This window comes from Myotis lucifugus, unplaced genomic scaffold (assembly GCF_000147115.1).
Source record: "Myotis lucifugus unplaced genomic scaffold, Myoluc2.0 scaffold_683, whole genome shotgun sequence".
NCBI classification, from domain to species: Eukaryota; Metazoa; Chordata; class Mammalia; order Chiroptera; family Vespertilionidae; genus Myotis; species Myotis lucifugus.
This window is the reverse complement of record NW_005871731.1, coordinates 186,821-212,883: the sequence shown is the minus strand read 5'-3', so window position 1 is coordinate 212,883 and position 26,063 is coordinate 186,821. Positions and strand designations below refer to the sequence as shown.

General features: G+C 46.6%; 1 protein-coding gene across 1 annotated transcript in view; it reads right to left on the bottom strand.

The window, feature by feature from the left end:
• The window catches only part of LOC102425940 (endophilin-A3-like), a 46,933-nt gene extending 22,210 nt beyond the window's left edge, over nucleotides 1-24,723 (bottom strand). Inside the window, exons 1-2 of the mRNA XM_023746469.1 lie at nucleotides 24,719-24,723; nucleotides 1,748-1,808 (exon numbers count right to left, since the gene is read on the bottom strand). Of these exons, the coding sequence (XP_023602237.1) occupies nucleotides 1,748-1,808; nucleotides 24,719-24,723 (66 nt within the window). The remainder of the gene's footprint in view (nucleotides 1-1,747; nucleotides 1,809-24,718) is intronic.
• Nucleotides 24,724-26,063: the final 1,340 nt, after the last annotated feature.

Genomic DNA, 26,063 nt, shown 5'->3' with positions numbered 1-26,063 from the left:
CAGCAGACCCCCCCACCTGAAGGGGCTGTGCCAGCCTGCAAACAGCCATAGCCCTTACCCAGGCTGGCCAGGAACCCAGTGGGACCCCCACACTGAAGGGGCTGTGGCCAGCCTGAAAACAGCCATCAGCCCCTCACCCAGGCTGGCCAGGCATCCTGGGGGAATCCCTAACCTGAAGGGGCTGTGGACAGCCTGCCATCAGCCCCTCATCCAGGCTGGCCAGGCACCCCAGCAGGAACCCCCACCCTGAAGGGGCTGTGGCCAGCCTGCAAACAGCCATCAGCCCCTTACCCAGGCTGGCCACACCCCCATGGGGAGAGGGTCCCCACTGGGGGGCTTGGCCATCCTGCAAACAGCCATCAGCTACTCACCCAGGCTGGTCAGGCACCTTAGTAGGACCCCCCTCTCTGAAGGGGGTATGGCCAGCCTGAAAATGGCCCTCAGCACCTCACCCAGGCTTGCCAGACACTCCAGTGGGGACCCCCACCCTGAAGTGGGTGTGGCCAGTCTGAAAATGGCCCCCACCCTGATCCGGGACACCCTTCAGGGCAAACCAGCCGGCCCCCACCCATGCACCAGGCCTCTATCCTGTATAATAAAAGGGTAATATGCACATTGAACCACTAACAGCAGAACCACTGGGAATGACTGGTCGCTATGACACACACTGACCACCAGGGGGCAGACGCTCAATGCAGGAGCTGCCCTCTGGTGGTCAGTGCGCTCCCACAGGGGGAGCTCTGCTCAGTCATAAGCTAGGCTGATGGCTGCCAGTACAGCGGTGGTGGTGGGAGCCTTTCCCGCCTCCTCAGCAGTGCTAACGATGTCCGACTGCAGCTTAGGCCTGCTCCCTGCTGGCAAGTGGGCATCCCCCCAGGGCTGTCGGGCTGCCAGAGGGATGTCTGACTGCCAGCTTAGGCCCAATCCCCCGGGGAGCAGGCCTAAGCCAGCAGGTGGTTATCCCCTGAGGGGTCCCAGACTGCAAGAGGGCACAGGCCGGGCTGAGGGACCCCCACCCGAGTGCACAAATTTTCGTGCACCGGGCCTCTAGTATATATATATGTGTGTGTATGTGTGTATATATATATTGTAAAAAAAAATATATATATATATATATATATATATATATATATTTTACAATATAATATATATATACTGCCAAAGTATGTGTGTGTGTGTGTGTGTGTGTATATATATATATATATATCCCATCTTTCGAGCATTCTGAGTTTTGTCCACTAGAGGAAACCAGCAAGCCGTATCCAGGCTCCTTCATAATCAAGAGTTGTCATCCACTCCTGTGCGTGAGCATCCTAGACTCCACTCTCTTCACAGTATTGGTGTGTCTATCTCACAACTACAGTCAAATTTGTTTCTTTTTAAAAAAGTTTCCCCCCCGATTATCTATCTTTTTTAAAAAGAATTATTAATTGTGAAAATATTAAAATATGTCACTTTTTCCCCCATTGCCCTCCTCCAGCTCGCCACTGCCCCCCGCCCCTGGCCCTCCCCACCCCATTGTCTGTGTCCCTGGGCCATGCAAAGACGCACACAAGATCCTTGGTTGATTACCTCCCACCACCCACCCTCCCCTGCCCTGCCTCCGAGGTTCCACACTCTGTTCCATGCTTCCATGTCTCTGCATCCACTCTGATCATCAGTTTATTTTGTTACTTAGACTCCACATAGGAGTGAGATAATGTGATGAGACACATTCTTCACACAATTGACATTAAAATGCTCTTACCTTTTCCAGGTCAAGAAAGTGGTCATCTAGTTTCGTGCCTTCAATGCCATTTATTTTTTCCCTAATTAGCTGCAGAAATAAAGACAAATAATCCTATATAATAAAAGGCTAATATGCAAATCAACCAAAGGGTGGAACAACCAGTCACTATGATGCTCACTGACCATCAGGGGGCAGATGCTCAACGCAGGAACTGCCCCCTGGTGGTCAGTACACTCCCACAGGGGGAGTGCTGCTCAGCCAGAAGCCAGGCTCACAGCTGGCGAACACAGTGGCGGTGGCGGGAGCCTCTCCCGCCTCCACTGCAGGCGGGCGGTAAGGAGTGAGGGGTCCTGGGCTGAGAGAGGACGCAGGCCAGGCTCAAGGCCCCCTACCGCCCCCCCAGGGCACAAATGTTGTGCACCAGGCCTCTAGTTATAATATACAATGACTTGTGATCAAAGTATTTGATGCAAATTCTCTCTCTCTCTCTCATACATACACACACACACACACACACACACACACACAATACTCTCAGATTCAGCCTGTTTTTTTCGTTTGTTGTTTTTTAAATGTATTTTTATTGGCTTCAGAGAGGAAGTGAGAGGGAGAGAGAAATATCAATGATGAGAGAGAACCATGAATCAGCTTCCTCCTTCAGGAAGGGATGGAGCCCCCAACCTGGGCATGTGCCCTGACCAGGAATTGAACCCAGACCTCTTGGTTCAACAGTCCACATTCAACCACTGAGCCACTCTAGCCAGGCCTGTTGGATTTCTTTTGGACTCAGTCCTTTAAGAAAATTACTGGAAGGAGTAACCATATCTGAGGACATATTAAGGTACACAATATCACTCACTCAACAGATGTTTATGATGCTCCTACTATAGGTGAAAACAAATGGAAGGGGCTCCAGTAGAAACAAAAACAAATAGATTGCCCATCTGGTGTGGCTCACTGGTTGAGGGCCGACCTAGGAACCAGGAGATCACGGTTCCATTCCCGGTCAGGGCACATGCCCAGGTTGGGGGCTCCATCCCCCGTGTGGGGCGTGGAGGAGGAAGCTGATCCATGGTTCTCTGTCATCATTGATGTTTCTCTCTATCTCCCTCTCCCTTCCTCTCTGAAATCAATAAAAGTACATTAAAAAAACAACACACCAACAAAATCAAACAAAATCCAACCAAAAATAAAACAAATAAAAGGGACCCTTGTCATCCCCGAAGCCAGAGTTCCATCAGAGTTGCTATAAAGACATTCAAGTAAAGTACAAGGAGGGACAATGAAAACAATGGAAGAGACTAGTCTTGGATTCATACTATTGCAAACATCCCCCGCGATGGGCATTTTGGGGACTCCCAGGGGGGATTCTGAGAACCTGCGAGGTGGGGGTGGGATCACCTGGGGCCTGGCTCCCAGGAGGCGGGGCATCTGAACTGGTTTGTTAAGTGTAGCTGGTCAAGTGGAATGAAGTTAACTAGAAGAGGACGTTCTGCCAAGAAAAGGCGGGGGCCTGCAAGCGGGCCACATCAGAACAAAGTCTTGCACCCAAGATTTATTGTTCAGAGGCAGAATTTCCTTGAGGTGATAAATAGTCCAAGAGGGCATGGAAAGCCAGGGAGGGTACACTGCTGCAGGTGGAAAGGGTCTTTGTATAACATAGGAAATCAATAGTTTAATGTATAACTTAGCTCAGATGATCTCATAGGCATGCCTGTTTACCATTGTCACTTGCTGTACTCCATTGTTATTTGCTGTACTCCCCAAGTACAGCAAATAACAATGGAGACAGATGGTGATTTTTACACTCGCCTTAAGTTAAGGAAAAGAACAAGAATAAAAGTCCTCAGGAGTTGGCTGCACCGCCGCCAAAAAGTGAAAGTAAAAGGGCACTAGCCTTTAATCAGGCGTTAGTGGCTGAGCCTCCACCCCCTCCTGAGGACACAAAGAGCTGCTCAAGCTCAAAACCCTCAAGGGTACGTAGAGTTAACTCATCAACATGTAGAGTTAAGAGTGATAAACTGTTAAAAAAGAGTCAGTTGCTAATTATGGGGCTAATGCCCCATATACAGTAGGAATAATATAAGCTCTGGCTTCAAATTATAAATTAATTCCATATGATTGGGATGCTATAGCTAAGGCAGTATTAGCCCCAGGGAAATATCTGCAATTTAAATCCTGGTGGTGGGAAGAAGCCAGGAGAGTGGTGTTGATTAACGCCCAACAAAATCCTCCTGGACCTAATTTTGACCAGTTAACAGGAACTGGGGCACATATTAGCTTACAGCAACAGGTGCTGTTAGAGGATGCTGTTATTGCACAGATTAAAGCTTGTTGCTTAAAGGCTTGGTCAAAAATGGAGGAGGCCAGCACCCCGGTCCAATCATTTTAAGCATTAAAAACTGCCATTCCCCGTCCTGTTAAATGCTATGGATGTGGGAGAATGGGACATATAAAAAAGGATTGTGGGGAGGCAAAAGTCTCACAAGGGAAAGCCAAAAGTGCTCCCGGATTATGCCCTAGATGTAAAAGGGGACAACATTAGGCTAATGAATGCCTGTCTGTTAAAGATAAAGACGGCAACCCATTAACACCCGTGCAGTCGGGAAACTAGACTCCGGGCTCAGCTCGGGGCCTGGAGAAAAACAATACGAGCAGAAAGAAGGGAAAAATAAAATGAAGGTCTCTGACTTATTTCATGCTACCGCTCAAAGTGCCGCAGTAGACATTCCAGCTCTTAATGATTTTACTATTTCTCCTGGAGATGGGGTACAGAAATACCCACCGGGGTTTATGGACCTTTACCTAAGGAAACAGTAGAATTGCTACTGGGAAGAAGTAGTCTAACGACTAAAGGTTTACAAGTTCATCCCGGAGTTATTAATGCAGATTACGAAGGAGAAATATTAGTTATGATGTCTGCTTCTGATATTGTACATATAAAGGCTGGAGAAAAAATGGCACAGTTATTATTACTTCCCTATAAACAAATAGGGCATACAGCACCAGTTAAGTGAACTGGGGGATTTGGTAGCACGGGAAAAAAGGTTTTTTGGCATACAGTTTTAGGAGACCAAAGACCTCAACTTACAGTAATGTTCCTGGAGGGAATAAAAATTATCAGCCTGGTGGATTCTGGGGCTGATGTGACTATAATTTCTATTTTGCACTGGCCTCAATCTTGGCCGGTACACAAGGTAAATGCAACCTTTACAGGTTTAGGGACCCTCACTGAGATTTTACAAAGCTCTAATGTACTTGAACGTCAGGGGCCTGAAGGACAAAAGGGCCAAATACAGCCATATGTCGCCTCCATTGCACTATCTTTGTGGGGAAGAGATCTTTTACAACAATGGGGGCTACAATTACTATACCTTCTTTACAGAAAGGCCATAGACAAATGATTTTTCAAGCTGGTGCTGGCACCAATGTTCAGGATCAAAATTTATAAAGGGGGCCACTACAAAGAGCTTTGCCCTACCATTAAAATGGAAAACAACTAAACCAGTATGGGTAGAGCAGTGGCCCCTAACAAGAGAGAAGTTAGAAGCACTTCAAATCATTATTAAAGAACAGATACAATTAGGGCATATAGAAACTAGCTCTAGTCCATGAAATTCCCCTGTCTTTGTTATATATATAAAAAAAAAATCAGGTAAATGGAGAATGCTTACTGATTTAAGACAGATTAATGAGATTATTGAGCCTATGGGACCTTTACAACCTGGAATTACAAATCCAGCATTAATTCCTAAAAATTGGCATCTGGCCGTAACCGGTTTGGCTCAGTGGGTAGAGCGTCGGCCTGTGGACTCAAGGGTCCCAGGTTCGATTCCGGTCAAGGGCATGTGCCTTGGTTGTGGGCACATCCCCAGTGGGGGGTGTGAAGGAGGCAGCTGATCCATGTTTCTCTCTCATCAATGTTTCTGGCTCTCTATCCCTCTCCCTTCCTCTCTGTAAAAAATCAATAAAATGTATTTTAAAAAAATTGGCATCTGATAATTATTGATTTAAAAGACTGTTTTTATACAATCCCTTTACAACCTCAGGATTGTGACAAATTTGCTTTTACGGTCCCTTCATTAAATAACAGCCAACCTAATCAGAGATATCAATAGCGAGTCCTCCCCCAGGGTATGTTAAATAGTCCTACTATGTGTCAAGCTTATGTTCACCAACCTTTACAGGCATTTGTTACAGGAGGCTAGAAAGTTATTTAGAGTATGGACTCCAAATAGCAGAGGAAAAAATTCAGCAAACAGAGCCCTGGTTATATCTAGGACAGAAAATTTCAGCAAGCATTATTCAACCTCCAAAAGTTCAGATTAGATGGGATAGTCTTAACACCTTGAATGATTTTCAGAAACTGTTGGGGGATATAAATTGGCTTCGACCATCTATTGGCATCCCTACCTATCAGTTAACTAATCTATTCCGGACATTAGAAGGGTCTTCAGATCTCAATAGTCCTAGGCAATTGACTCCTGAGGCAGAAGCCGAATTACAATTAATTGAGCAACAAATTCAAGCAGGACAGATAGATCGTATTCAATCATTACAAAATCTTAAGGTTGTAATTATTCATACCACATATTCTCCAACAGGAATTCTTATGCAGGATACTAACATAATTGTATGGGTATTTTTACCTCATAAATCCAGTAAAAAACTGGTCAGGGAAAGAATTCAGTTTTTAAAAAGAACTCAAGCCGTAACCGGTTTGGCTCAGTGGATAGAGCGTCGGCCTGCGAACTGAAGGGTCCCAGGTTCGATTCCGGTCAAGGGCATGTACCTTGGTTGCAGGCACATCCCCAGTAGGAGGTGTGCAGGAGGCAGCTGATCAATGTTTCTCTCTCATCGATGTTTCTAACTCTCTATCTCTCTCCCTTCCTCTCTGTAAAAAATCAATAAAATATATTTTTAAAAAAAGAACTCGCCCTAACTGGTTTGGCTCAGTGGATAGAGCGTCGGCCTGCAGACTGAAGGGTCCCAGGTTCGATTCCGGTCAAGGGCATGTACCTTGGTTGCAGGCACATCCCCAGTAGGAGGTGTGCAGGAGGCAGCTGATCGGTGGTTCTCTCTCATCGATGTTTCTAACTCTCTATCCTTCTCCCTTCCTCTCTGTAAAAAATCAATAAAATCTATTTAAAAAAAAAAAAAAAAAAAGAACTCAATGGATATTACCGAAAATAATTTATCCTACCCCCCTATCAGGAGCAGAAACTTATTTTACTGATGCAAACAAACAAGGAATGGCTGGATACAGTAATTTTAAGAAAATAAAGTAGTGCAATCTCCTTACCAATCAGTACAAAAGGCAGAATTATTTGCAGTTGTTATGTTACTACAAGATAAAGACTCTATATCTCTTAACATTATCACTGACTCTCAATATACGAAGTTTACTGTACAACACATTGAAACGGCTACTATCTTTGAGGGTGGGTCTGACTTGCATGAACTATTTCTACAGCTTCAAATGCTTTTATGCCTCCGTCATGATCCTATCTATATAACACACATTCATGCTCACTCTTTACTACCTGGACCTTTATCTGCTGGGAATACTAACATTAATCAATTGGTTGGTACAGTAACCTCCGCTCAAAGAGAGCATAATATGTATCATTCCAATGCTAGAGCATTAAAAGAAAAGCATCATATCATTTGGAGACAGGCTAGAAATATTTTACAGACATGCTCACTGTCAGCCATTCCACACTGCTCGCTTACCCATGGGGGTTAATCCACAAGGAGAAACTGTTAATGCCCTTTGGCAAATGGATGTTACTCAGGTGCCAGAATTTGGCAAGCTTAAATTTCTTCTATTAAAACTTATTCTCATTCTATTGAAACTCATTCTCATTTCTCGTGGGCATCGGCGATGTCCTCTGAGAAAGCAGATACTGTTATAACCCATTTACTAGAAGCCTTTGCTGTAATAGGCAAACCTGGAGCCATTAAAACTGATAATGGCTCGGCATATTTATCAGGTAAGTGTCAACATTTTTTCCAACAGTTTAATATTAAACATATTACAGGAATTCCTGGAAACAGTACAGGTCAAGCAATTATTGAACGGCAGAATCGCACCCTTAAGGAAACGCTGCAAAAACAAAAAGGGGGAAAGGAGCTGGTATTAGGCCAGACTCCGCGAGGAATATTATTAAGAGTTCTATTTACTTTAAATTTTTTAAATTTGAATATAGATGCAGTGTCAGCTGCTGAAATACATTGAGGACGTAAAAAGGAGGTCCCGGTAGAACAACCTATCATGTACCAAGATGTTACTACTAATCAATGGTGCCCGGCTACCGTTTTAAGGTGGGGTCGAGGCTATGCTTATGTTTCCACAGGAACTAAGAAGTTCTGGATTCCTGATAAAAGAATCAAGTTAAGGCATGGTGAGCAAGAGGAAGTGTGATGAAGCGGGACTGGAAGACCAGTTTGCGCAGCTAACCATCCAGAGAGGACAAACAATTCGAGTGCCATTGCCTCGCATGCGAAACACCCCTCCACCTACATGGAGACAGGTGAAGCGCCTATGCCAGGAAGGGGAGCGTCTTGTGACTGCCCATGGAAGGCCCTGTACTCCCTCTACATTATTTGTGGCTATGCTGGCTATCCTCACTACCCAGGTAAAAGGGTTGAACTATACTTATTGGGTCTACATTCCGAATCCTCCGTTAATGAGAGGGGTATCTTGGACAGATGTAACTGTACCAATATATACTAATGACTCTAATTGGATGCCTGGATCTTTTGATGATCGTGGGCCTTTGAAACCAGATGAAGAAGGAACAAGAATGAACAACTATTCAACAGGAGTTACCGGAATGCCTGTGTGCCTGGGACTGGGTGATCATTGTTTGCAATTGGTTTATAAAGCCTGGTTGAGTGTGGCTAAAAACACCACTAATCCTTGAAAGGACCAGTCCAATGGAATCAAACTACTGGGGTAATATCTTGTTTTAATTGTACCTTATTAACTTGTGTAAATAACTCTGTACCTTTAATCACAGTAGATAGAGCTTGTATTTATTGCAAGCCAGAACAGGAGTATGGTTACCTGTACCGATGGATGGACGATGGCAGGAAAGTTCTCTAGCTGGAGCTCTCCAAGCCATTGCAGAAGGAATATTGAAGAGGTCAAAAAGGTTTATTGGCATGCTAATTGCTGTAATTCTTGGGTTAATTGCAATAACAGCGACAGCTGCAGCAGCTGGGGTGGCATTACAGCAATCAGTCCAAACTGCTACTTTTGTTCAAGACTGGCATAAAGATTCAGAACAGTTATTGAATTCTCAACGGCATATTGATAGTGAAATCAATGAACAATTAGCCAATCTTGAACAATCAGTAGTTTTATTAGGGGACCAAATTGTTAGTTTGCAAAGGTGAATACAGCTAAAGTGTGATTGGAACCATACTGGTTTATGTGTCACCTCTGTACCTTATAATGAAACAGCTTTGCTATCTTCTCTGTCATGATTTAAACCTGCAGCAAAACTAAAAGGGGGGAAATGTAGCTGGACAAGTGGAAAGAAGTTAACTAGAAGAGGATGTTCTGCCAAGAAAAGGCGGGGGCCTGCAAACGGGCCACATCAGAACAAAGTCTTGCAAGCAAGACTTATTGTTCAGAGGCAGAACTTTCCTTGAGGTGATAAATAGTCCATGAGGGCATGGAAAGTTCAAGGGAGGGTACACTGCTGCAGGTGGAAAGGGTCTTTGTATAACATAGGAAATTAATAGTTTAATGTATAACTTAGCTCAAATGATCTCATAGGCATGCCTGTTTACCATTGTCACTTGCTGTACTCCATTGTTATTTGCTGTACTCCCCAAATAAAAGCCATGAGAGCCTTGGAAGTTTTGCTACACGCCTGAGCGAGCAGTAGCCCTCTGCTTCTCTTAGCTCAATCCTGCTTGCCTAACTCATCTCAGCGTCACTGTTCACCTGCAGACCACCTGCATTAAGGAAGAAGGGCCTTTAAAGGGCAGCCTGGAGGGAAAGGCCTTCCAGCAGGAGGCAGGAGGAAGAACAAGGCTGTGAGGCAGAGTTTCTGGATCTTGGCACTTGGATACTTAGACCTAACATTCTTTTTTTAAAAAAAAATATTTTTATTGATTTCAGAGAGGAAGGGAGAGGGAGAGAGAGAAATATCAGTGATGAAAGAGAATCATGAATCAGATGCCTCCTGCTGGCTCCACACTGGGGATCCAGCACCCAGGCATGTGTCCTGGCCAGGAATGGAATCCAGGACCCTTCAGTCTGCAGGCTGTCGCTCTATCTACTGAGCAAAACCAGCGAGGGCTGCACTTATATTTTTAAATCTCCATTTAGGCTGGAAAGGCCAAAAGGTCTGTAGCCCCTGCCTTGGCCTCGCAGACTGTATCCCAGGTCAGGAGATGCGCCTGCCCCCAGAGACCCCTCAGAGCGCCCAGGATCAGCAGGGAGTCCATCTCCCCTCCCCATCTGATCCTCCTGGAGGACTATCTCCCAGAAGGGCACTCCTATCCCCCAGGGCTCCCAGCAGGAACCCCGACATCGCCCAGGCAGCATCCAGAGAAGGGGAGAGATGGAGGGCAGAGAGCCTAGGCCTGGGACTGAGGCAACAAGAAGAGAACCCGCTCATCCCAGCAGCTTTTCAGGAGCCAATGTGTGGAAGGCGCAGGGTGAGACCTCAGGAATGTGTATTCCAAAGGCTGTCCCTCACCTGCTTCTCGCAACATTGGGGGGCGGTGGGGAGGGGGAGCCGGAGTGCAGGCCCAGGGGTGCAGGGATATGACAGGTTTTACAGGGAGAGCCCTGCCGTGGCGGGAAGAAGCTGCAGGATTGGAATACAAACTGGCTTCTCCACACACACCAACGTACGTACACACACACACACACACACACACACACACACACACACACACATCTCACGCCTCCAGACCAGTTTTCCTGCTTCCTCAGCACAGAACGCCCTTCCTCCTTTCCTCCCAGCCCCCAACCCCCAACCCCCAATTGCTCCTCCTATTTCATTCTCCCACGACCAAGACGTCGCCTCCTCCTCCGGGAAGTTTCCAGGACGCCCCCGTGGTGTTGTCTGTTATCCTCTGCGCGTGCGTGGGGGTGTGTCTAACACTATTGACTCACCCGTCTAGGTGTCCCCCCACCTGGGGGCCAGGCCGGGGCGACCTGGAGAAACCAAGGGGGAGGAGAACCCTGGCCCGAGGAGGCGCAGTCTAGCGGGTCCATCGCTAGGCTCACGCGCGGGGAATCCCCGGGCCCGAGGCAGGGACCCCGCACTCCCTGCGTCCTCCTCCCAGCGCGTGGGAAGGGGGGAGAGGCACGAGCGGGGTCCCCGGTCGCCCCCCTCTCCGCGCTGAGACCCTGCGACCCGCCACGTTCTCAGCCCCGAGACCCTGACTCCACCCCCGCGCACTCGTAGGCGGGCAGATCTGGAGCCCCAGGGGTCCCGGAGCGTCGGGGACCCAGCCCCCCACTTTCCCGCGCCCCGCTCCGCGCCCCCACCTGGCTGGCTTGGAGTAACTGCTTCATCAGCCTCCCCACCGACAACCCTAACGGAGGCGCCGGGAACTGCCTCGGCGTTAAGCTGGGCCGGGACTCGCGGACGCGCAGCGCCGGGGGAACGGGCGCCAGGGCCGGTCCCCCGGCGCTAGGCTCCGCCGCGCCCGCCTCCAGGGCCGCGGTCACTCTGGCACCTGCGTGGGCGGGCTGATGGTTAACAGCGCGTTCCCAAGCCCCCGCCCTGCTCATTGGCCGAGCCTCCTCGTATGGAAATGAGGCCGCTGGCACCGCCCCAGCTACATTGTTACGTGGAGGCCAGGAGGACGCCCAGTGGCGGGAAGAGCTGCCGAAGAAGTTGGACCCTGGGACAAGGTCCGAGGTGGGGGATGCGGGGCCACACTACGCTTCAGGTTGCCCGCAGGCTGAGGTGCGCTGGCTGTGTGATGGCTGTGGGTGGGGAGACAGGCAGCACTTATCCGCGCTTCGGGGACTTAACCTGGTTTCACTCACAGGCAACAGTGCCCCCCTCTGGCGCAATTGGGGAAGGGACGCTCCGAGAGGCTCCTGTAAGGGGAACAAAGAGACCCAGGGACCCGCCTTGGGAGGAAGAGGCCCATGGGCTGCGGGGTGGTTCCTTCTGTCCCCAGGCGGTGCTCTGGGCGCCATCTGCCTGGAGTTCGGGTTACTGCGTCTTTGTCTGGTCAATATCTCGCTCGCCTCCTTGGAGTGCTGAGCCCACTGTCACCTGCATTGAGAGCAACCATTGTTGTAATGTACCCCGAGAATCACAGAAGGACGCCTCAAGAAGTCGAATTCAAGAGTCACATTTATTGCAATCCGGGACTATGAGGGGCCATTTCCCAAATCTCATAGTCATAAGATGGTGGCAAAACCAGACTTATATAGGCAAAGATCACAAAGGTATTGATTACATCTCAAGGTTTGGAATGAGGAACCTGGTTTCCAAAAAAGCAGTTTACAGAAGCAGAATTAAGCATGTTAATTACAGTTTTGGGTCTCGGGGTCACTGAATTGACAGAAACACCTTATCTAGAGCCCTCAGGTCTTGAGACCACTGGGTTGCCAGGAACTCATTATCTAGAACCATCGAGGCAATTTAGAGTAATTGCGCTGTCCTGGTCTTGGGACCACTGAGTCAACTGGAACGCATTATCTGTGGCCACTAAAACAATTTAGGATAATTCTGCTGTCCTGTTTCCCAGGTACAGAAGAATGTGCTTCGATAACCAGTAAGATCACAATCAATAGGATAGTCACGTTACAATCAATAAGGCATTCAATCGAATGGGATGATTTATATAATTCAGAAAATCAAAATAACCTGTCCATTGTTAAACAAAGCAAATAGGTACCATACTTCACCATCTCCTCGCTGGTGTGTCTCAGTGGATAGAGCGTCGGCCTGCGGACTGAAAGGTCCCGGTTCGATTAGGGTGAAGGGCATGTAACTGGTTGCAGGTTCCCCGGCCCCAGTCCGGGTGTGTGCCTGAGGCAACCAATCAATGTGATTCTCTGATATCCATGTTTCTCTCTGTTTCCTCTCCATCCCTTCCACTCTCTCTAAAAATCAATGGGAAAAGATCCACGGTTGAGGATTAACAAAAAGAAAAAAAGAAAAGCAACTATTTCCAAGGAGCCATCAAGAGCCCACTCAGTCCCCTGGATAAGTCACCAGACGGGAGACCCAGCTCCCTCAGTGTGTCGCTGACAGTGTCATTTTGCACAGGGACCAGAAGTCTCCGAGTCCATGGCCCAGGCCAGCCACGGAGGGGCCTGGAGCAACCTGGTTGAGCCTGTGTCCAAGCCGAGCCCAGCAGGTCAGCATCTTGGAGGCATCTGACCTCAAAAGGCCCTGAGGGCTCCCAAGACCTACCACCCACTTCACAAAGAAACACCTCCCCCTCCAGCCTAGACCTCAAACAAAGAACTCTTTCTGGGCCCTCAGCATATCCATTTGGATGGCCAAGGGCCCCCTGTTCCCTGGCGCCCACCCCTGGAGTCCTGTTTTCTCCAGGACAGAAGTCACCCAGCCTCTCCTTTGCCTTAGCTCCCAGCTGCTTTATCCCTAACTTCATCCAAGTGAGGATTGGGCTGGGAACCATCCCTCCCTGTGCCCCAGTGTCCCCTCATTTTCTTAGAGGGGGGTTGGACAGGAGCATTCTTCCTCTGAGATGGGAGAAAATGGGTCAGTTTAGCTAAGGGGATGAAGGCAGCTATTTCGAAGGTGAATCAGTATGGCTTGGCTAAGTGCTGTGGCCTGACTGGGTGAGTAGCCACCCTCTCCCCTCAATGGCAGCTGGGTCAGGACTGGGACACAGCCCCCCTTGTCCTGGGCAGGGCTGCTTGGAACCAGCCCATCTGTCTTTTTTCTCCGTGTCCGAGAGTTGTTTAAATAGCACAGGTTTGAAGAAACATCCCCCTAAACCAGCGGTTCTCAACCTGTGGATCTCGACCCCTTTGGGGGTCAAACGACCCTTTCACAGGGGTCACCTAAGACCATCAGAAAACACATATATAATCACATATTGTTTTTGTGATTAATCACTATGCTTTAATTATGTTCAATTTGTAACTATGAAATTGGAGAACACCACAACATGAGGAACTGTATTAAAGGGTTTTGGCATTAGGAAGGTTGAGAACCACTGCCCTAAACCAATCCGACTCTCTACCCTTTGGGAAGGGGGTGGTTAGTTATATATTTACATATTTGAGACTAGAGGTCCAGTGCATGAAATTCATGCACTCTGGCGGGGAGAGGGGGAGGCCTCAGCCTGAATTGGGAGAGAGCACAGACTAAGTCGAGGGACCCCACAGGTGCATGATTGTGGCCGGGGAGGGATGCAGGAGGGCTCCAGGGCATGTCCGGCCTATCTCACTCAGTCCCGATTGGCTGGACCCCAGCAGCAAGCTAACCTACCAGTTAGAGCATCTTCCCCCTGGGGGTCAATGCACATCATAAGAACTGGTTGACCGGCTGACTGCCCCTGGTGGTCAGTGCACATCATAGTGAGCGGTTGAGCAGCCTTAGCATATAATTAGCATATTACACTTTGAGTGGTTGAATTGCCAACTGGATGATCCAACAAAATTCGCATATTAGTATTTTATTATATAGGATTTTATTTTTATCCTATATAATAAAACCCTAATATGCAAATAGACCGCACAGGGAAACGACCGGTTGCTATGATGTGCACTGACCACCAGGGGGAAGACACTCAACACTGGAGCTTCCCCCTGGTGGTCAGTGCTCTCCCACAGGGGGAGTGCCACTCAGCCAGAAGCCGAGCCCACGGCTGGCTAGAACAGTGGCAGTGGAGAGAGCCTCTCCTGCCTCCACAGCAGCACTAAAGACCCTTTGAGGGTTGTCTGACTGCCAGCTTACACCAGTTCCCTGCGGAGAGCAGGCCAAAGCCAGCAGGCGGACATCCCCCGAGGGGTCCCAGACTGTGATGAAGACACAGGTCGGGCCGTAACCGGTTTGGCTCAGTGGATAGAGCGTCGGCCTGCAGACTGAGGGGTTCTGGGTTAGGTTCCAGTCAAGGGCATGTACCTTGGTTGCAGGCACATCCCCAGTGGGGGGGGGGGGGGAGGCGGCTGGTCGATGTTGCTCTCTCATTGATGTTTCTAACTCTCTATCTCTCTCCCTTCCGCTCTGTAAAAAAATCAATGAAATATATTTTTTTAAAAAGACACAGGTCAGGCTGAGGGATGCTTTCCCCTGCCCCCTCCCCCCGCCTCCAGTGCATGAGTGTCGTGCACAGGGCCTCTAGTTTAAATATATTCTTATTGATTTTGATTTCAGAGAGGAAGGGAGAGGGAGAGATAGAAATATCAATGATGAGAGATAAGCATGGATGGGCAGCCTCTTGCATGGCCCCCACTGGGGATTGAGCCTGTAACCCTGGTATATGTCCTTGACCAGAATGGAACCTTCGGTCTGCAGCCAATGCTCTATCCACTGAGCAAAACCAGCCAGGGCGAGAAGGTGATTTTGTAATTTTTTGGCCTTTCTTCATGGTTGATAGTATATTCATTCACATTTCCCTCTTCAGCTAATTTCGATGATTTATCTCTTCATTTAATCAAGTGTAAATTCTACATCACATTCTCATCATTTTCAAAGTTTAGGAATTGTCAGTCTTTTTTTTCCTTTGTCAAAGTAGCAGTGATTTAAAATAAATAAATAAACAAATAAAGAAATATTTTATTATTGATTTCAGAGAGGAAGGGAGAGGGAGAAACAATGAGAGGGAATCATTGATCAGCTGCCTCCTGCATGCCCCCTACTGGGTACTGAGCCCATAACACGGGCATTAGTGGTGATTTTTAAAAAGAACCTAAGCCCTAGCCGGATTGGCTTAGTGGTCAGAGCGTCGGCCTGCAGACTGAAGGGTCCCAAGTTCAATTCTGGTCAAGGGCATGTACCTCAGTTGCAGGGTCCTCCCCCGCCTGGGCCTCACATCGATATTTCTGTCTTTCCCTCTCTCACTCTCTGTAAAAATCAATGGAAAAATATACTTGGGTGAGGATTAAAAAAAAATATTATCTAAAACCAGCAGCAACAAAATGCTCAGTAATGTGTTGTTTTTTAAAAATATATTTTATTGATTTTTTTCTTACAGAGAGGAAGAGAGAGGGATAGAAAGTTAGAAACATCGATGAGAGAGAAACATCGATCAGCTGCTTCTTGCACACCCCTTACTGGGGATGTGCACGCAACCAAGGTACATGCCGTTGACCGGAATTGAACCTGGGACCCTCCAACCCCAAGCCAACTCTCTATCCACTGAGCCAAATCAATTAGGCACTCAGTAATGTTTATATGGGGAGTCCTTAACCTCTTCATTTCAATGTGTGATTTACTTTTTTTCTCCTATGTTTTATAATAGTCGCATCTAAAACTATACATTTACCCCTAGTACAGTTTTGATTTCATACCTTGTTTCCATTATATAATGTACTTCTCCTGATTATTTCGTAATTAAATTGTCATCGCAGTTTCCATTTCCTCTTTGATCCAAATGTTATGTGGCACAATTATTTTTTAAAAATATATGTTTATTGATTTCAGAGAGGAAGGGAGAAATAGAAACATCAATGATGAGAGAGAATCTTGGATCAGCTACCTCCTGCAGGCCCCACATTGGGGATCCAGCCCGCAACCAGGGCATGTGGCCTCACCAGGAATTGAACCGTGATCTCCTGGTTCATAGGTCAACGCTCAACCACTGGGACAATTCTTTAAAAATCTTTTCTTGGTGGTTTGATTTCTTCTATTCATTGTATATTAAATTCTAGACTAGTACTATCATCAAATAACCTGTTGAAATTTCTTTTTCTTAAATAGGAAGATCACCTTTACTACCTTGGAGAAAAGTCAGCATATTCACACCCTCTAACCCCTCAAGTTCAAATGCATCCCCCTCAGACCCTGCTCCCCTTCCCATCCCACAACACACACCACACCCAGAGGGCCCTAAAAGTTTTAATGTGTTGACAGTTCTTAATTTTTGAAATAACATGCTTAATACTAAATCTCTTTATTTCTTATTTTATTATTTTTAAAATCTTTATTGTTGAAAGTATTTCATAGGTACACCTTTTCCCCCATTAACCTCTTCCAGCCTGCTCCCCCCTCTCCCAACCAGGCCCTCACCAACGTGTTGTCTGTATCCATGGGTTATGAATATACTGTACACCTATGAGTTCATTGATTGATCTCTTCCCCCTCCCCTCTCCCCTGCCTTCCCTCTGAGGTTTGATAGTCTGTTCAATGCTTCTATGTCTCTGGGTCTATTTTTGTTCATCAGTTTATGTTGTTCATTAGAGACCACATATGAGTGAGATTATGTGATACTTACCTTTCTCCAACTGGCTTATTTCACTTAGCATAAGGTTCTCCAGATCCATCCATGCTGTTGCCAATGGTAAGAGTTCTTTCTTTTTCACAGTAGCGTAATATTCTGTTGTGTAGATGTACCATCGTTTTCTAATCTACTCATCGGCTGATGGGCATTTGGGCTGTTTCCAAATCTTAGTTATTGTAAATTGTTCTGCTATGAACATAGGGTTACATATATTCTTTCTGATTGGTGTTGTTGATTTCTTGGGATATTTTAATGGGAGTTCCATTTTTAGTTGTTTGAAGAAACTCCATACTTGTTTCCACAGTGGCTGCACCAGTCTGGATTCCCAACAGCAGTGTATGAGGATTCCCTTTTCTCCACTTCCTCACCACCACTTGTTGTTTGTTGATGGTAGCTGTTCTGACAGGTGTGACATGATACCTCATTGTCATTGTGATTTGCATGACTCAGATGATTAGTGACTTTGAGCATTTTTTCATATGTCTCTCGGCTTTCTGTATGTCCACTTTGGACAAGTGTCTAAGTCATTTGCCCATTTGTTAATTGGATTGTTTGTGCTCCTTTTGTTAACTTGTATGAGTTACCTGTATATTTTGGAGATTAACCCCTTATCAGATGTATTGTTGACAAATATGTTCTCCCATGTAATGGGCTCTCTTGTTTCGAGGATGATTTCTTTTGCATGGAGAAGCTTTTTATTTTCATGTAGTCCCACTTGTTTATTTTTCCTTAGTTTCCATTGTCATAGGAGATGTATTAATAAACATACTGCTATGAGAAATGTCTGAGATTTTAGGGCCTATGGTTTATTCTAGGACTTTTTTTGGTTTCATGTCTTACATTTAAGACTTTTATTCATTTTGAGTTTTTTTCTTGTGTATGTTGTAAGTTGGTAGTCCAGTTCAATTTTTTTGTATGTACCTGTCCAATTTCCCCAACACCATTTATTTAACAGACTATCTTTTCTAAATTTTATGCTCTTGCCTCCCTTGTCAAAAATTAATTGAGCACAGTGGCTGGGGTCAATTTCTGGGTTCTCTATTCTGTTCCATTGAAAAACATGCCTGTTCTTGTGGCAGTACCAGGCTGTTTTGATTACAGTGGCTTTGTAGTATAACTTGATAACTGCTATTGTGATTCTTCCAATTTTGTTCTTTCTCAAGATTGCTGCAGCCATTTGTGGTCTTTCTTGGTTCCATGTAAATTTTTTGGAGTGTTTGTTCTAGGTCTGTGAAATATGCCTTTGGTATTTTAATAGGAAAGGCATTGAATCTGTAGATTGCTTGGGGTAGTAGCAACATTTTAATTATGTTGATTCTACAAATCCTTGAACACTTGTTTATAACTTCCTCTATCTCTATTTTCCATGTCCTCTGGTTTTTAAAGCACAGGTCTTTTAACTCCTTGGTTAAGTCTATTCCTAACTATCTTAATTTTTTGGTTGTTGCAATGGTAAATGGGATTGTTTTTTTAGTTTCTATTCCTGAGAGTTCACTATTGTTGTATAAAAATTCCATAGACTCCTGGTTGCTAATTTTGTATCCTACTACGTTTCTGAATTCATTTATTATATCTAGTTTTTAAATTGAGTCTTTAGGGTTTTTTATGTACAATATTATGTCATCTGCGAATGAGAGTTTTACTTCCTCCTTTCTAATTTGGATGCCTTTATTTCTTCTTCTTGTTTGATCACTATGGCCAGTAATTCCAGTACTATTTTGCACAAGTGTGCGAAGGCGGATATTCTGTCTTACTCCTATTCTTAGGGGAAATGGTTTTAGTTTTTGCCTATTGAGTATGATGTTGGCTGTAGGTTTGTTTTATATGGCCTTGGTTATGTTGAGGTATGTTACCTCTATTCCCACTTTGCTGAGAGTTTTTATCAAAAAAGGATGTTGGATTTTGTCTAATGCTTTGTCTGCATCAATTGATATGATCCAGATCGTCCCCACCCACCCTAATCAGGGGCAGAGCAAACAACCCATGGCCCCTCCCCCAGGTGACTGGCCCAGATAGGCAACCCCCACCAACCCCATTTGGGGGCAGGGCCAGCAGCCCCACTGCCCACAGCCCCTCCCCATGGCTTCCCCATTCCCAATAGGCCCCCAACACGAATTGGGGACAGGGCCCACTGGCCAATCACCCACGGCCCCTTCCCTGGCCATCCCAGCCCTGATCAGGAGCCCTGATCAGGCCCTAAACCAGGCAGGCCAGCCCATCAACCTCCCACTTCTCCTCCCGACAGGCCCAGCCCCGATCCTCCCTGACTGGGGCCGGGCTGGCCAGATCCCACCCATGCACTAATTTGTACTGGGCCTCTAGAAAAAATAATAGTGTGTACAGCTGGTTGGGCTCAGTGTTTGGGCATGTACCCATCAACCAACATATCAATGGTTCGATTCCAGGTCAAGGCACATACCCAGGTTGGGGGCTCCATCCCAGTAGGGGGAATGCTGGAGGCAGCTAGTCAATGATTCTCTCTCATCACTGATGTTTCTTCCTTCCCTTTCTCTCTAAAAAATAAAGACATTTGAAAAATGAATAGTGTTAAGAGTGATTTGACTCAACAACAACAAAATGATTGTGGGCCATCACGTTTTCTTCCAAGTCTTGTAAGCAAAATCATGCCTAGTTCTGTCTTTATACAGGATGTCCCAGGCATATCTTTTTGGGAACAGAAACCAGCCTGGAGCTGGTCTGCCTCAGCTTGGCCTATAGTGTTTGAGTTCTTGACTTCATGCAGAAAAGATTTCACAACAGGGGAGGGCAGTTGGGGGTGATCGGGCCAGCAGGGGAGGGCAGTTGGAGGCAATTGGGCTGGCAGGGGAGTGGTTAGGGGGTGTCAGGCTGGAAGGCAGGCGAGCAGCTGGGAGCCAGAAGTCCCGGATTGTGAGAGGGATGTCCGACTACTGGTTAATGCCTGATCCCACAGGCAGTGGGCCCCACTTCTGCTGAGGGGTCTCAGATTGGTGAGGGTGCAGGCTGGGCTGAGGGACACCCCCCCCCCCACCATGTGCACAGATTTCGGGCACTGGGCCTCTAGTCTTTAATAAAATCAAAATGGAAAAATTACCCCCCAAATGCAAAAACAGAGACTCAAACAATACCAAAACTTCACGGGTGTGACTGTGCTGTCCAGAGGCAGGACTTTACAAAGGTGAACGGGGGTGTGGGCTTCTCCCGAACACAGAAGTAGGTGCAGTTGCAGTGAGTAGGGTGCCTGGGGGATGGGGAGGAGCAGGCTGGAGAGACCTCTGGATAGAGATGGAAGAGCCCTGGCCAGCCCCTCTCAGGAAGACACAGAACCCAAGTCCCTCCCAGGACCTTGCCTGGGGCTTCTCTCTACCAACTCCTGGGAAAAACCAAGCTTGTCCAAGCTGCAGTGGGAACATCCCAGGAAAAGGCAAGAGCGCATAAGGAGGGGTGGGCTGTGCAGGCAGAAGCCCCTTGTCAGGGTAGCGGTGGTGGATGGTTCTATTTTTGTTTTTCATAATCCTCACAGGAGGATATTTTTCCATTGATTTTTATTCAGAGTGGAAGAGTGGGGATGGAGAGAGAGAGAGAGAGAGAGAGCGAGAGAGAGAGAGAGAGAGAGAGAGAGAGAGAGAGAGAGAGAGTGTCTCGGAAGTAAGAGACACACCTCAACTGGATTTCACACACATGAGTCCACAATAGTTTCCAGGGATTAAACCTTGAACCCAGGTACTTGCCTTTGACCAGGAATTCAATTCTCCACCCTTCATGAGTGTAGGCTGACACTCTTACCTTTAAGCTACACTGGCCAGGCCATGGTGGATGTTTACCCAAGAAGGAAAGAAGAGGACGATTTTGTTTCCTTAGATTGATAAATATCTACAACTTTTAGTGGCTAAACTTTAAGACACTTGCATCCCAGAGAGGACCATGAGTTTCAGCAGCCTGCAGCACATCGTGCTGGGCAGATAGGGAATCAGCCTCTGAAGAGACAGCTCCTCTCCCTCCCTGGGCAGGTCAATGGCTGCAGCACTTCATTACAGTGGACTAGGTTGGCCCTTCCTGGGTCACAAGTTTTCTTGAAGGACATGCTGACCCCCAGGTCATGACTACCCTGGTAATGTATGTTCCACTTCCCACTAACCATGGCCCCAAGGAACAGAGAGGACACCAGCCTGAACTGGGACTAGAGAGGGCCTCAGTGCCACTCACATGGCCCAGCACCAACTCTCCTTGGCAACTGCCCTGGGCTTTTTCCTGCCCATACCCATGTGCCCAGCTGCCACTGCTGCTCACAGCCTTGACACCTGAGAGGAATATGAGCTCCTCAACCACTTGAATTCTGAAACAGCCCAACCTCAAACCCTGGCTGGGGCAGAGACCCAGATCTACTCCCAGCCTCTTAGTCTCAGGGAGCACAGATGTCATCATCCCCTGGGGGTGACTGTGAAGCTCAGGTTGGATTCCCCACCCTCCACACTGACAACAGGGGCAACTCCCATGCTGTTCTTTGGATCGTCGCATGCTTGACCTTCATGAGGACCCTGGCTGCGGGACACCATGGGGTCCCTGAACTGTGCTGCTGTTCAAATGTGTGTGGACTGACTGGGTGAATAAAACATGTATATTGATTTTAGAGAGATAGACACATTAATTTGTTGTCCCTGTAATTTTCTACAGTGGATTAGATTGGGCTTTCCTGGGTAGGTCAGAAATGTTCTTGCATGTGCCCTGACTGCAGATGGAACCTGCAATCTTGGCGTTATTTAGATGATGCTCTGTCCAACTGGGCTATCTGGGCACAGCCTGACATATCGGGTACTTTATGTTAAGTAACCCACTAATGTACCTATGGATAAATAGATACAAGAACAACTATCATGGTAGATAATGATGGAAGACTGGAATAGGATTCATGAGGTTTCATAAGTATTTTTCTCATATGGATAGATTTCAAATAAGCTATTTCAAAGGTAGAATGTGTCCTTGCACCAGTTATTTTATATCCCAAGAAAGAAGCACTGAAAAGGGCAGGAGGAACTTGGTTTCAGGAATGCAGGCATGAATGGAAACATCAAAAAGGCATGTTTAAAAAGTGTACATTTTAGCCCTCCCTGGTTTGGCTCAGTGGATAGAGTGTCAGCCCTAGGACTGAAGGGTTGCGGGTTGACTCCGGTAAAGTGTATGTACCTCCATTACAGAGTTCCTCACAAGCACTGGTTAGGGTGCATACAAGAGGCAACCAGGTGATGTGTCAACCTGAGATGGTTTAAACCTCTATCTCATAGAGAGGAAATCCAGGCTCAGAGACTCAATGTAGATTGCCTGATTGTAGAGTAAATAAAAGGCAGGACTGGAAGTCAAACCCATGTGTCTCTAACAGAGGTCTGTCTTTTAATTAATGTTAGGCTCTGCTGCCTCCTAGAGAGTAGAGTTGGTACTTCATAACCATTAGGATTGGCTAGATGTTACAGCCCCAAAGCTTTAGTGCAGCAGTTCTCAACCTGTGGATCGCGACCCCTTTGGGGGTCGAATGACCCATTCACAGGGTTCGCACAACCCATTCACAAGGGTCGCCTAAGACCATTGGAAAACACATACATAATTACATATTGTCTCAGTGATGAATCACTATGCTTTAATTATGTTCAACTTGTAACAATGAAAATACATCCTGCATATCAGATATTTACATTATGATTCATAACAGTAGCAAAATTAGACATAAAGTAGCAACGAAAATAATTTTATGGTTGGGGGTCACCACAACATGAGGAACTGTATTAAAGGGTTGCGGCATTAGGAAGGTTGAGAACCACTGCTTTAGTGGCTTAGCGTAAAGGGATCTGTGTTGTTCATACCACATGTCCAACCTGGTTCTCCTGAGACCAGGATAAAGGAAGAGCCACCATGTAGGTACCTGTTGACATTATCAGAGATGGGCAGAGAGGGTGTCCTATCTCAATGGTTCCAGAGTCTTGTTAGTGGTGACAGGCTTCACTCCCACCACATTTCATAGGTCAAAGCACATCACAGAGCTGCAGCCAACCTCATGGGGTCAGCAGCAGAACCTCATATACTTGATGGGCTTCATTAAGGTGACCATATGGTGCCCACCTCTTGTGGGCTGTGCAAGGGCAAAGAAGAGGAGTGGGCACTTGTAGGAAATGACAATGGTAGTCAGCCAGGAAGGTTTGCTTTCTCCTCGAGATGGATTTTGTGCCCAAGCTGCCCAAAACCATCACTTTTAAGATTCAAAGGAGTGAACATCCAAAAAAGGAGTTTGGGAAGATGTCATGGGCGGCAAACTCAACACCAATTATGAGTGTGACTATGGGTAAATTCCTGGCTGCCTGGATTCCCCTACTACAGTCAAGGTGAAAACCCACAAGTTAAGAATGTTTACTGGGAAGGGTACAGGACTATGAGTATTCCAGCTCCCTGTTCATTTAAATTAACATCAGTACCTGCTTCCAAGTCTCCTCATCTTTTGCATTGCCCTGGTGAGTGCTCCCAGTGAGGATGATGGTGAAAAAAGCTGAAGTTGAAGAGAAACCAAGATGACGGCATAGGTAAACACCTGAAATTGCTGCCTCGCAAAACCACTTCAAAAATACAACTAAAAGACAAAACGGACATCATCCAGAACCAGAGGAAGGCTGGCTGCGTGGAAATTCTACAACTAGAAGGAAAGAGTAAAGCACACTGAGACTCAGAGGAGGTGTGGAAGTAAAGTGTAGAGGTACAGAGGTGCACGCGGAAAGGGCTGGCAGCTGAGGACACGTTTTTTTTGTTTTTTCAATCGGGAGGGAGTCTCAAGCTCCCGACTGCTCTGAACTCCAGTTCCAGTGAGTCGCTGGGGACCCAGACTCATACAGGGAGAAACTGGACTGTCTGGCATCGGTCAGAACTCGAGGGCGGCTTTCTCTCAGAGGTACTTGCAGCAATTACTGGGACACTGAGACTCGGGGCCTCTTAGGGCAGGAATGAGGAGCAGCCATAGCTGTTTGCTCCGCCCTGTTGATCCCCTGAGACCCCGTCCCACCCACGCTGTGCCCAGAGGCTTTTGCATATGAATGCCCTGGCCCTTTGCAATCTGAAAATTACCTAACAAACTGCAGCTGGGCCAGAAAGACCCAGAACTTCTAAGAGAAGGCCCAAGGCCCCACAGCAGCTTGCATTGCTTCACAACTGGGCCTCCTCTGGGCACCTCCAAACCCCAAACAAGGAAGAGGAATCTGCAGATCTCTTCGTAGCTCCTGCTGGGTGGCCTCAGGCAGAGGCTAAATAGCACCTCCTTAGAGATCCAAGAGCCAGTGTACCCAGTGGTCAGAGTGGGACCATCCAGATTACAACTCCTCAGATCCATAAGGGACACACTCAGGGGGCAGACTCAGTGAGCACGAAAGCCCCACTGAAGCAAGTCTTGCCCCAGAAGGGTGTCTTCAGCACAGAAGTTCTCCCACAGTAGACACAGCAGATTCTCACAGCCAATTGGCCTGGGGGTCAACAATCAAGGCTTAATTACAACAAGACGGTGCACAAAGCCCACAAAGGGGTGAACCAAGAGTATCCACCTCCGGTAATTGGGGAGGCTGACCCACTTACCACATCTAGCACACAAAGCCACTCCATCAACACAGGGAAGCATAAAAAATGCGGAGACAGCCGAAACCGGTTTGGCTCAGTGGATAGAGCGTCGGCCTGCGGACTGAAAGGTCCCAGGTTCGATTCCGGTCAAGGGCATGTACCTTGGTTGCGGGCATATCCCCAGTGGGAGATGTGCAGGAGGCAGCTGAATCGATGTTTCTCTCTCATCGATGTTTCTAGCTCTCTATCTCTCTCCCTTCCTCTCTGTAGAAAATCAATAAAATATATTTTAAAAAAATGTGGAGACAAAGAAATAGGTCACAAATGATAGAAATGGAGGAAAGCAAACTACTGGATATAGAGTTCAAAACCACACTTTTAAGGTTTTTCAAGAATTTTCTAGAAACCACCGATAAATTTGGTAAGACCCTCAAGAAATCTAGTGAGACTGCCGACAAATTTAGTGAGACCCTCAAGGATATGAAAAAGGACCAACTAGAAATTAAGCATACACTGACTGAAATAAAGAATATTATACAGAGTTCCAACAGCAGACTAGAGGATCACAAGAATCAAGTCAAAGATTTGAAATACGAAGGAGCAAAAAACACCCAACCAGAAAAGCAAAAAGAAAAAAGAACCCAAAAATATGAAGATAGTGTAAGGAGCCTCTGGGATAACTTCAAGCGTACCAACATCAGAATTATAGGGGTGCCAGAAGAAGAGAGAGAGCAAGATATTGAAAACCTATTTGAAGAAATAATGACAGAAAACTTCCCCTACCTGGTGCAAGAAATGGATTTACAAGTCCAGGAAGCTCAGAGAACCCCAAACAAAAGGAATCCAAAGAGGACCACACCAAGACACATCATAATTAAAATGCCAAGAGCAAAAGACAAAGAGAGAATCTTAAAAGCAGCAAGAGAAAAACTGTCAGTTACCTACAAGGGAGTACCCATACGACTGTCAGCTGATTTCTCAACAGAAACTTTGCAGGCCAGAAGGGAGTGGCAAGAAATATTCAAAATGATGAATAGCAAGAACCTACAACTAAGATTACTCTACCCAGCAAAGCTATCATTCAGAATTGAAGGTCAGATAAAGAGCTTCACAGATAAGAAAAAGCTAAAGGAGTTCATCCCCACCAAACCAGTATTATATGAAATGCTGAAAGGTATTTTTTAAGAAGAGGAAGAAGAAAAAGGTAAAGATACAAATTATGAACAACAAATACACATCTATCAACAAGTGCATTTAAAATTCAAGTGAATAAATAATCCGATGAACAGAATAAAGTGGTGAATATAATAGAATCAGGGGCATAGAAAGGAGTGGACTGACTATTCTCGGGGGGGAGGGGGAA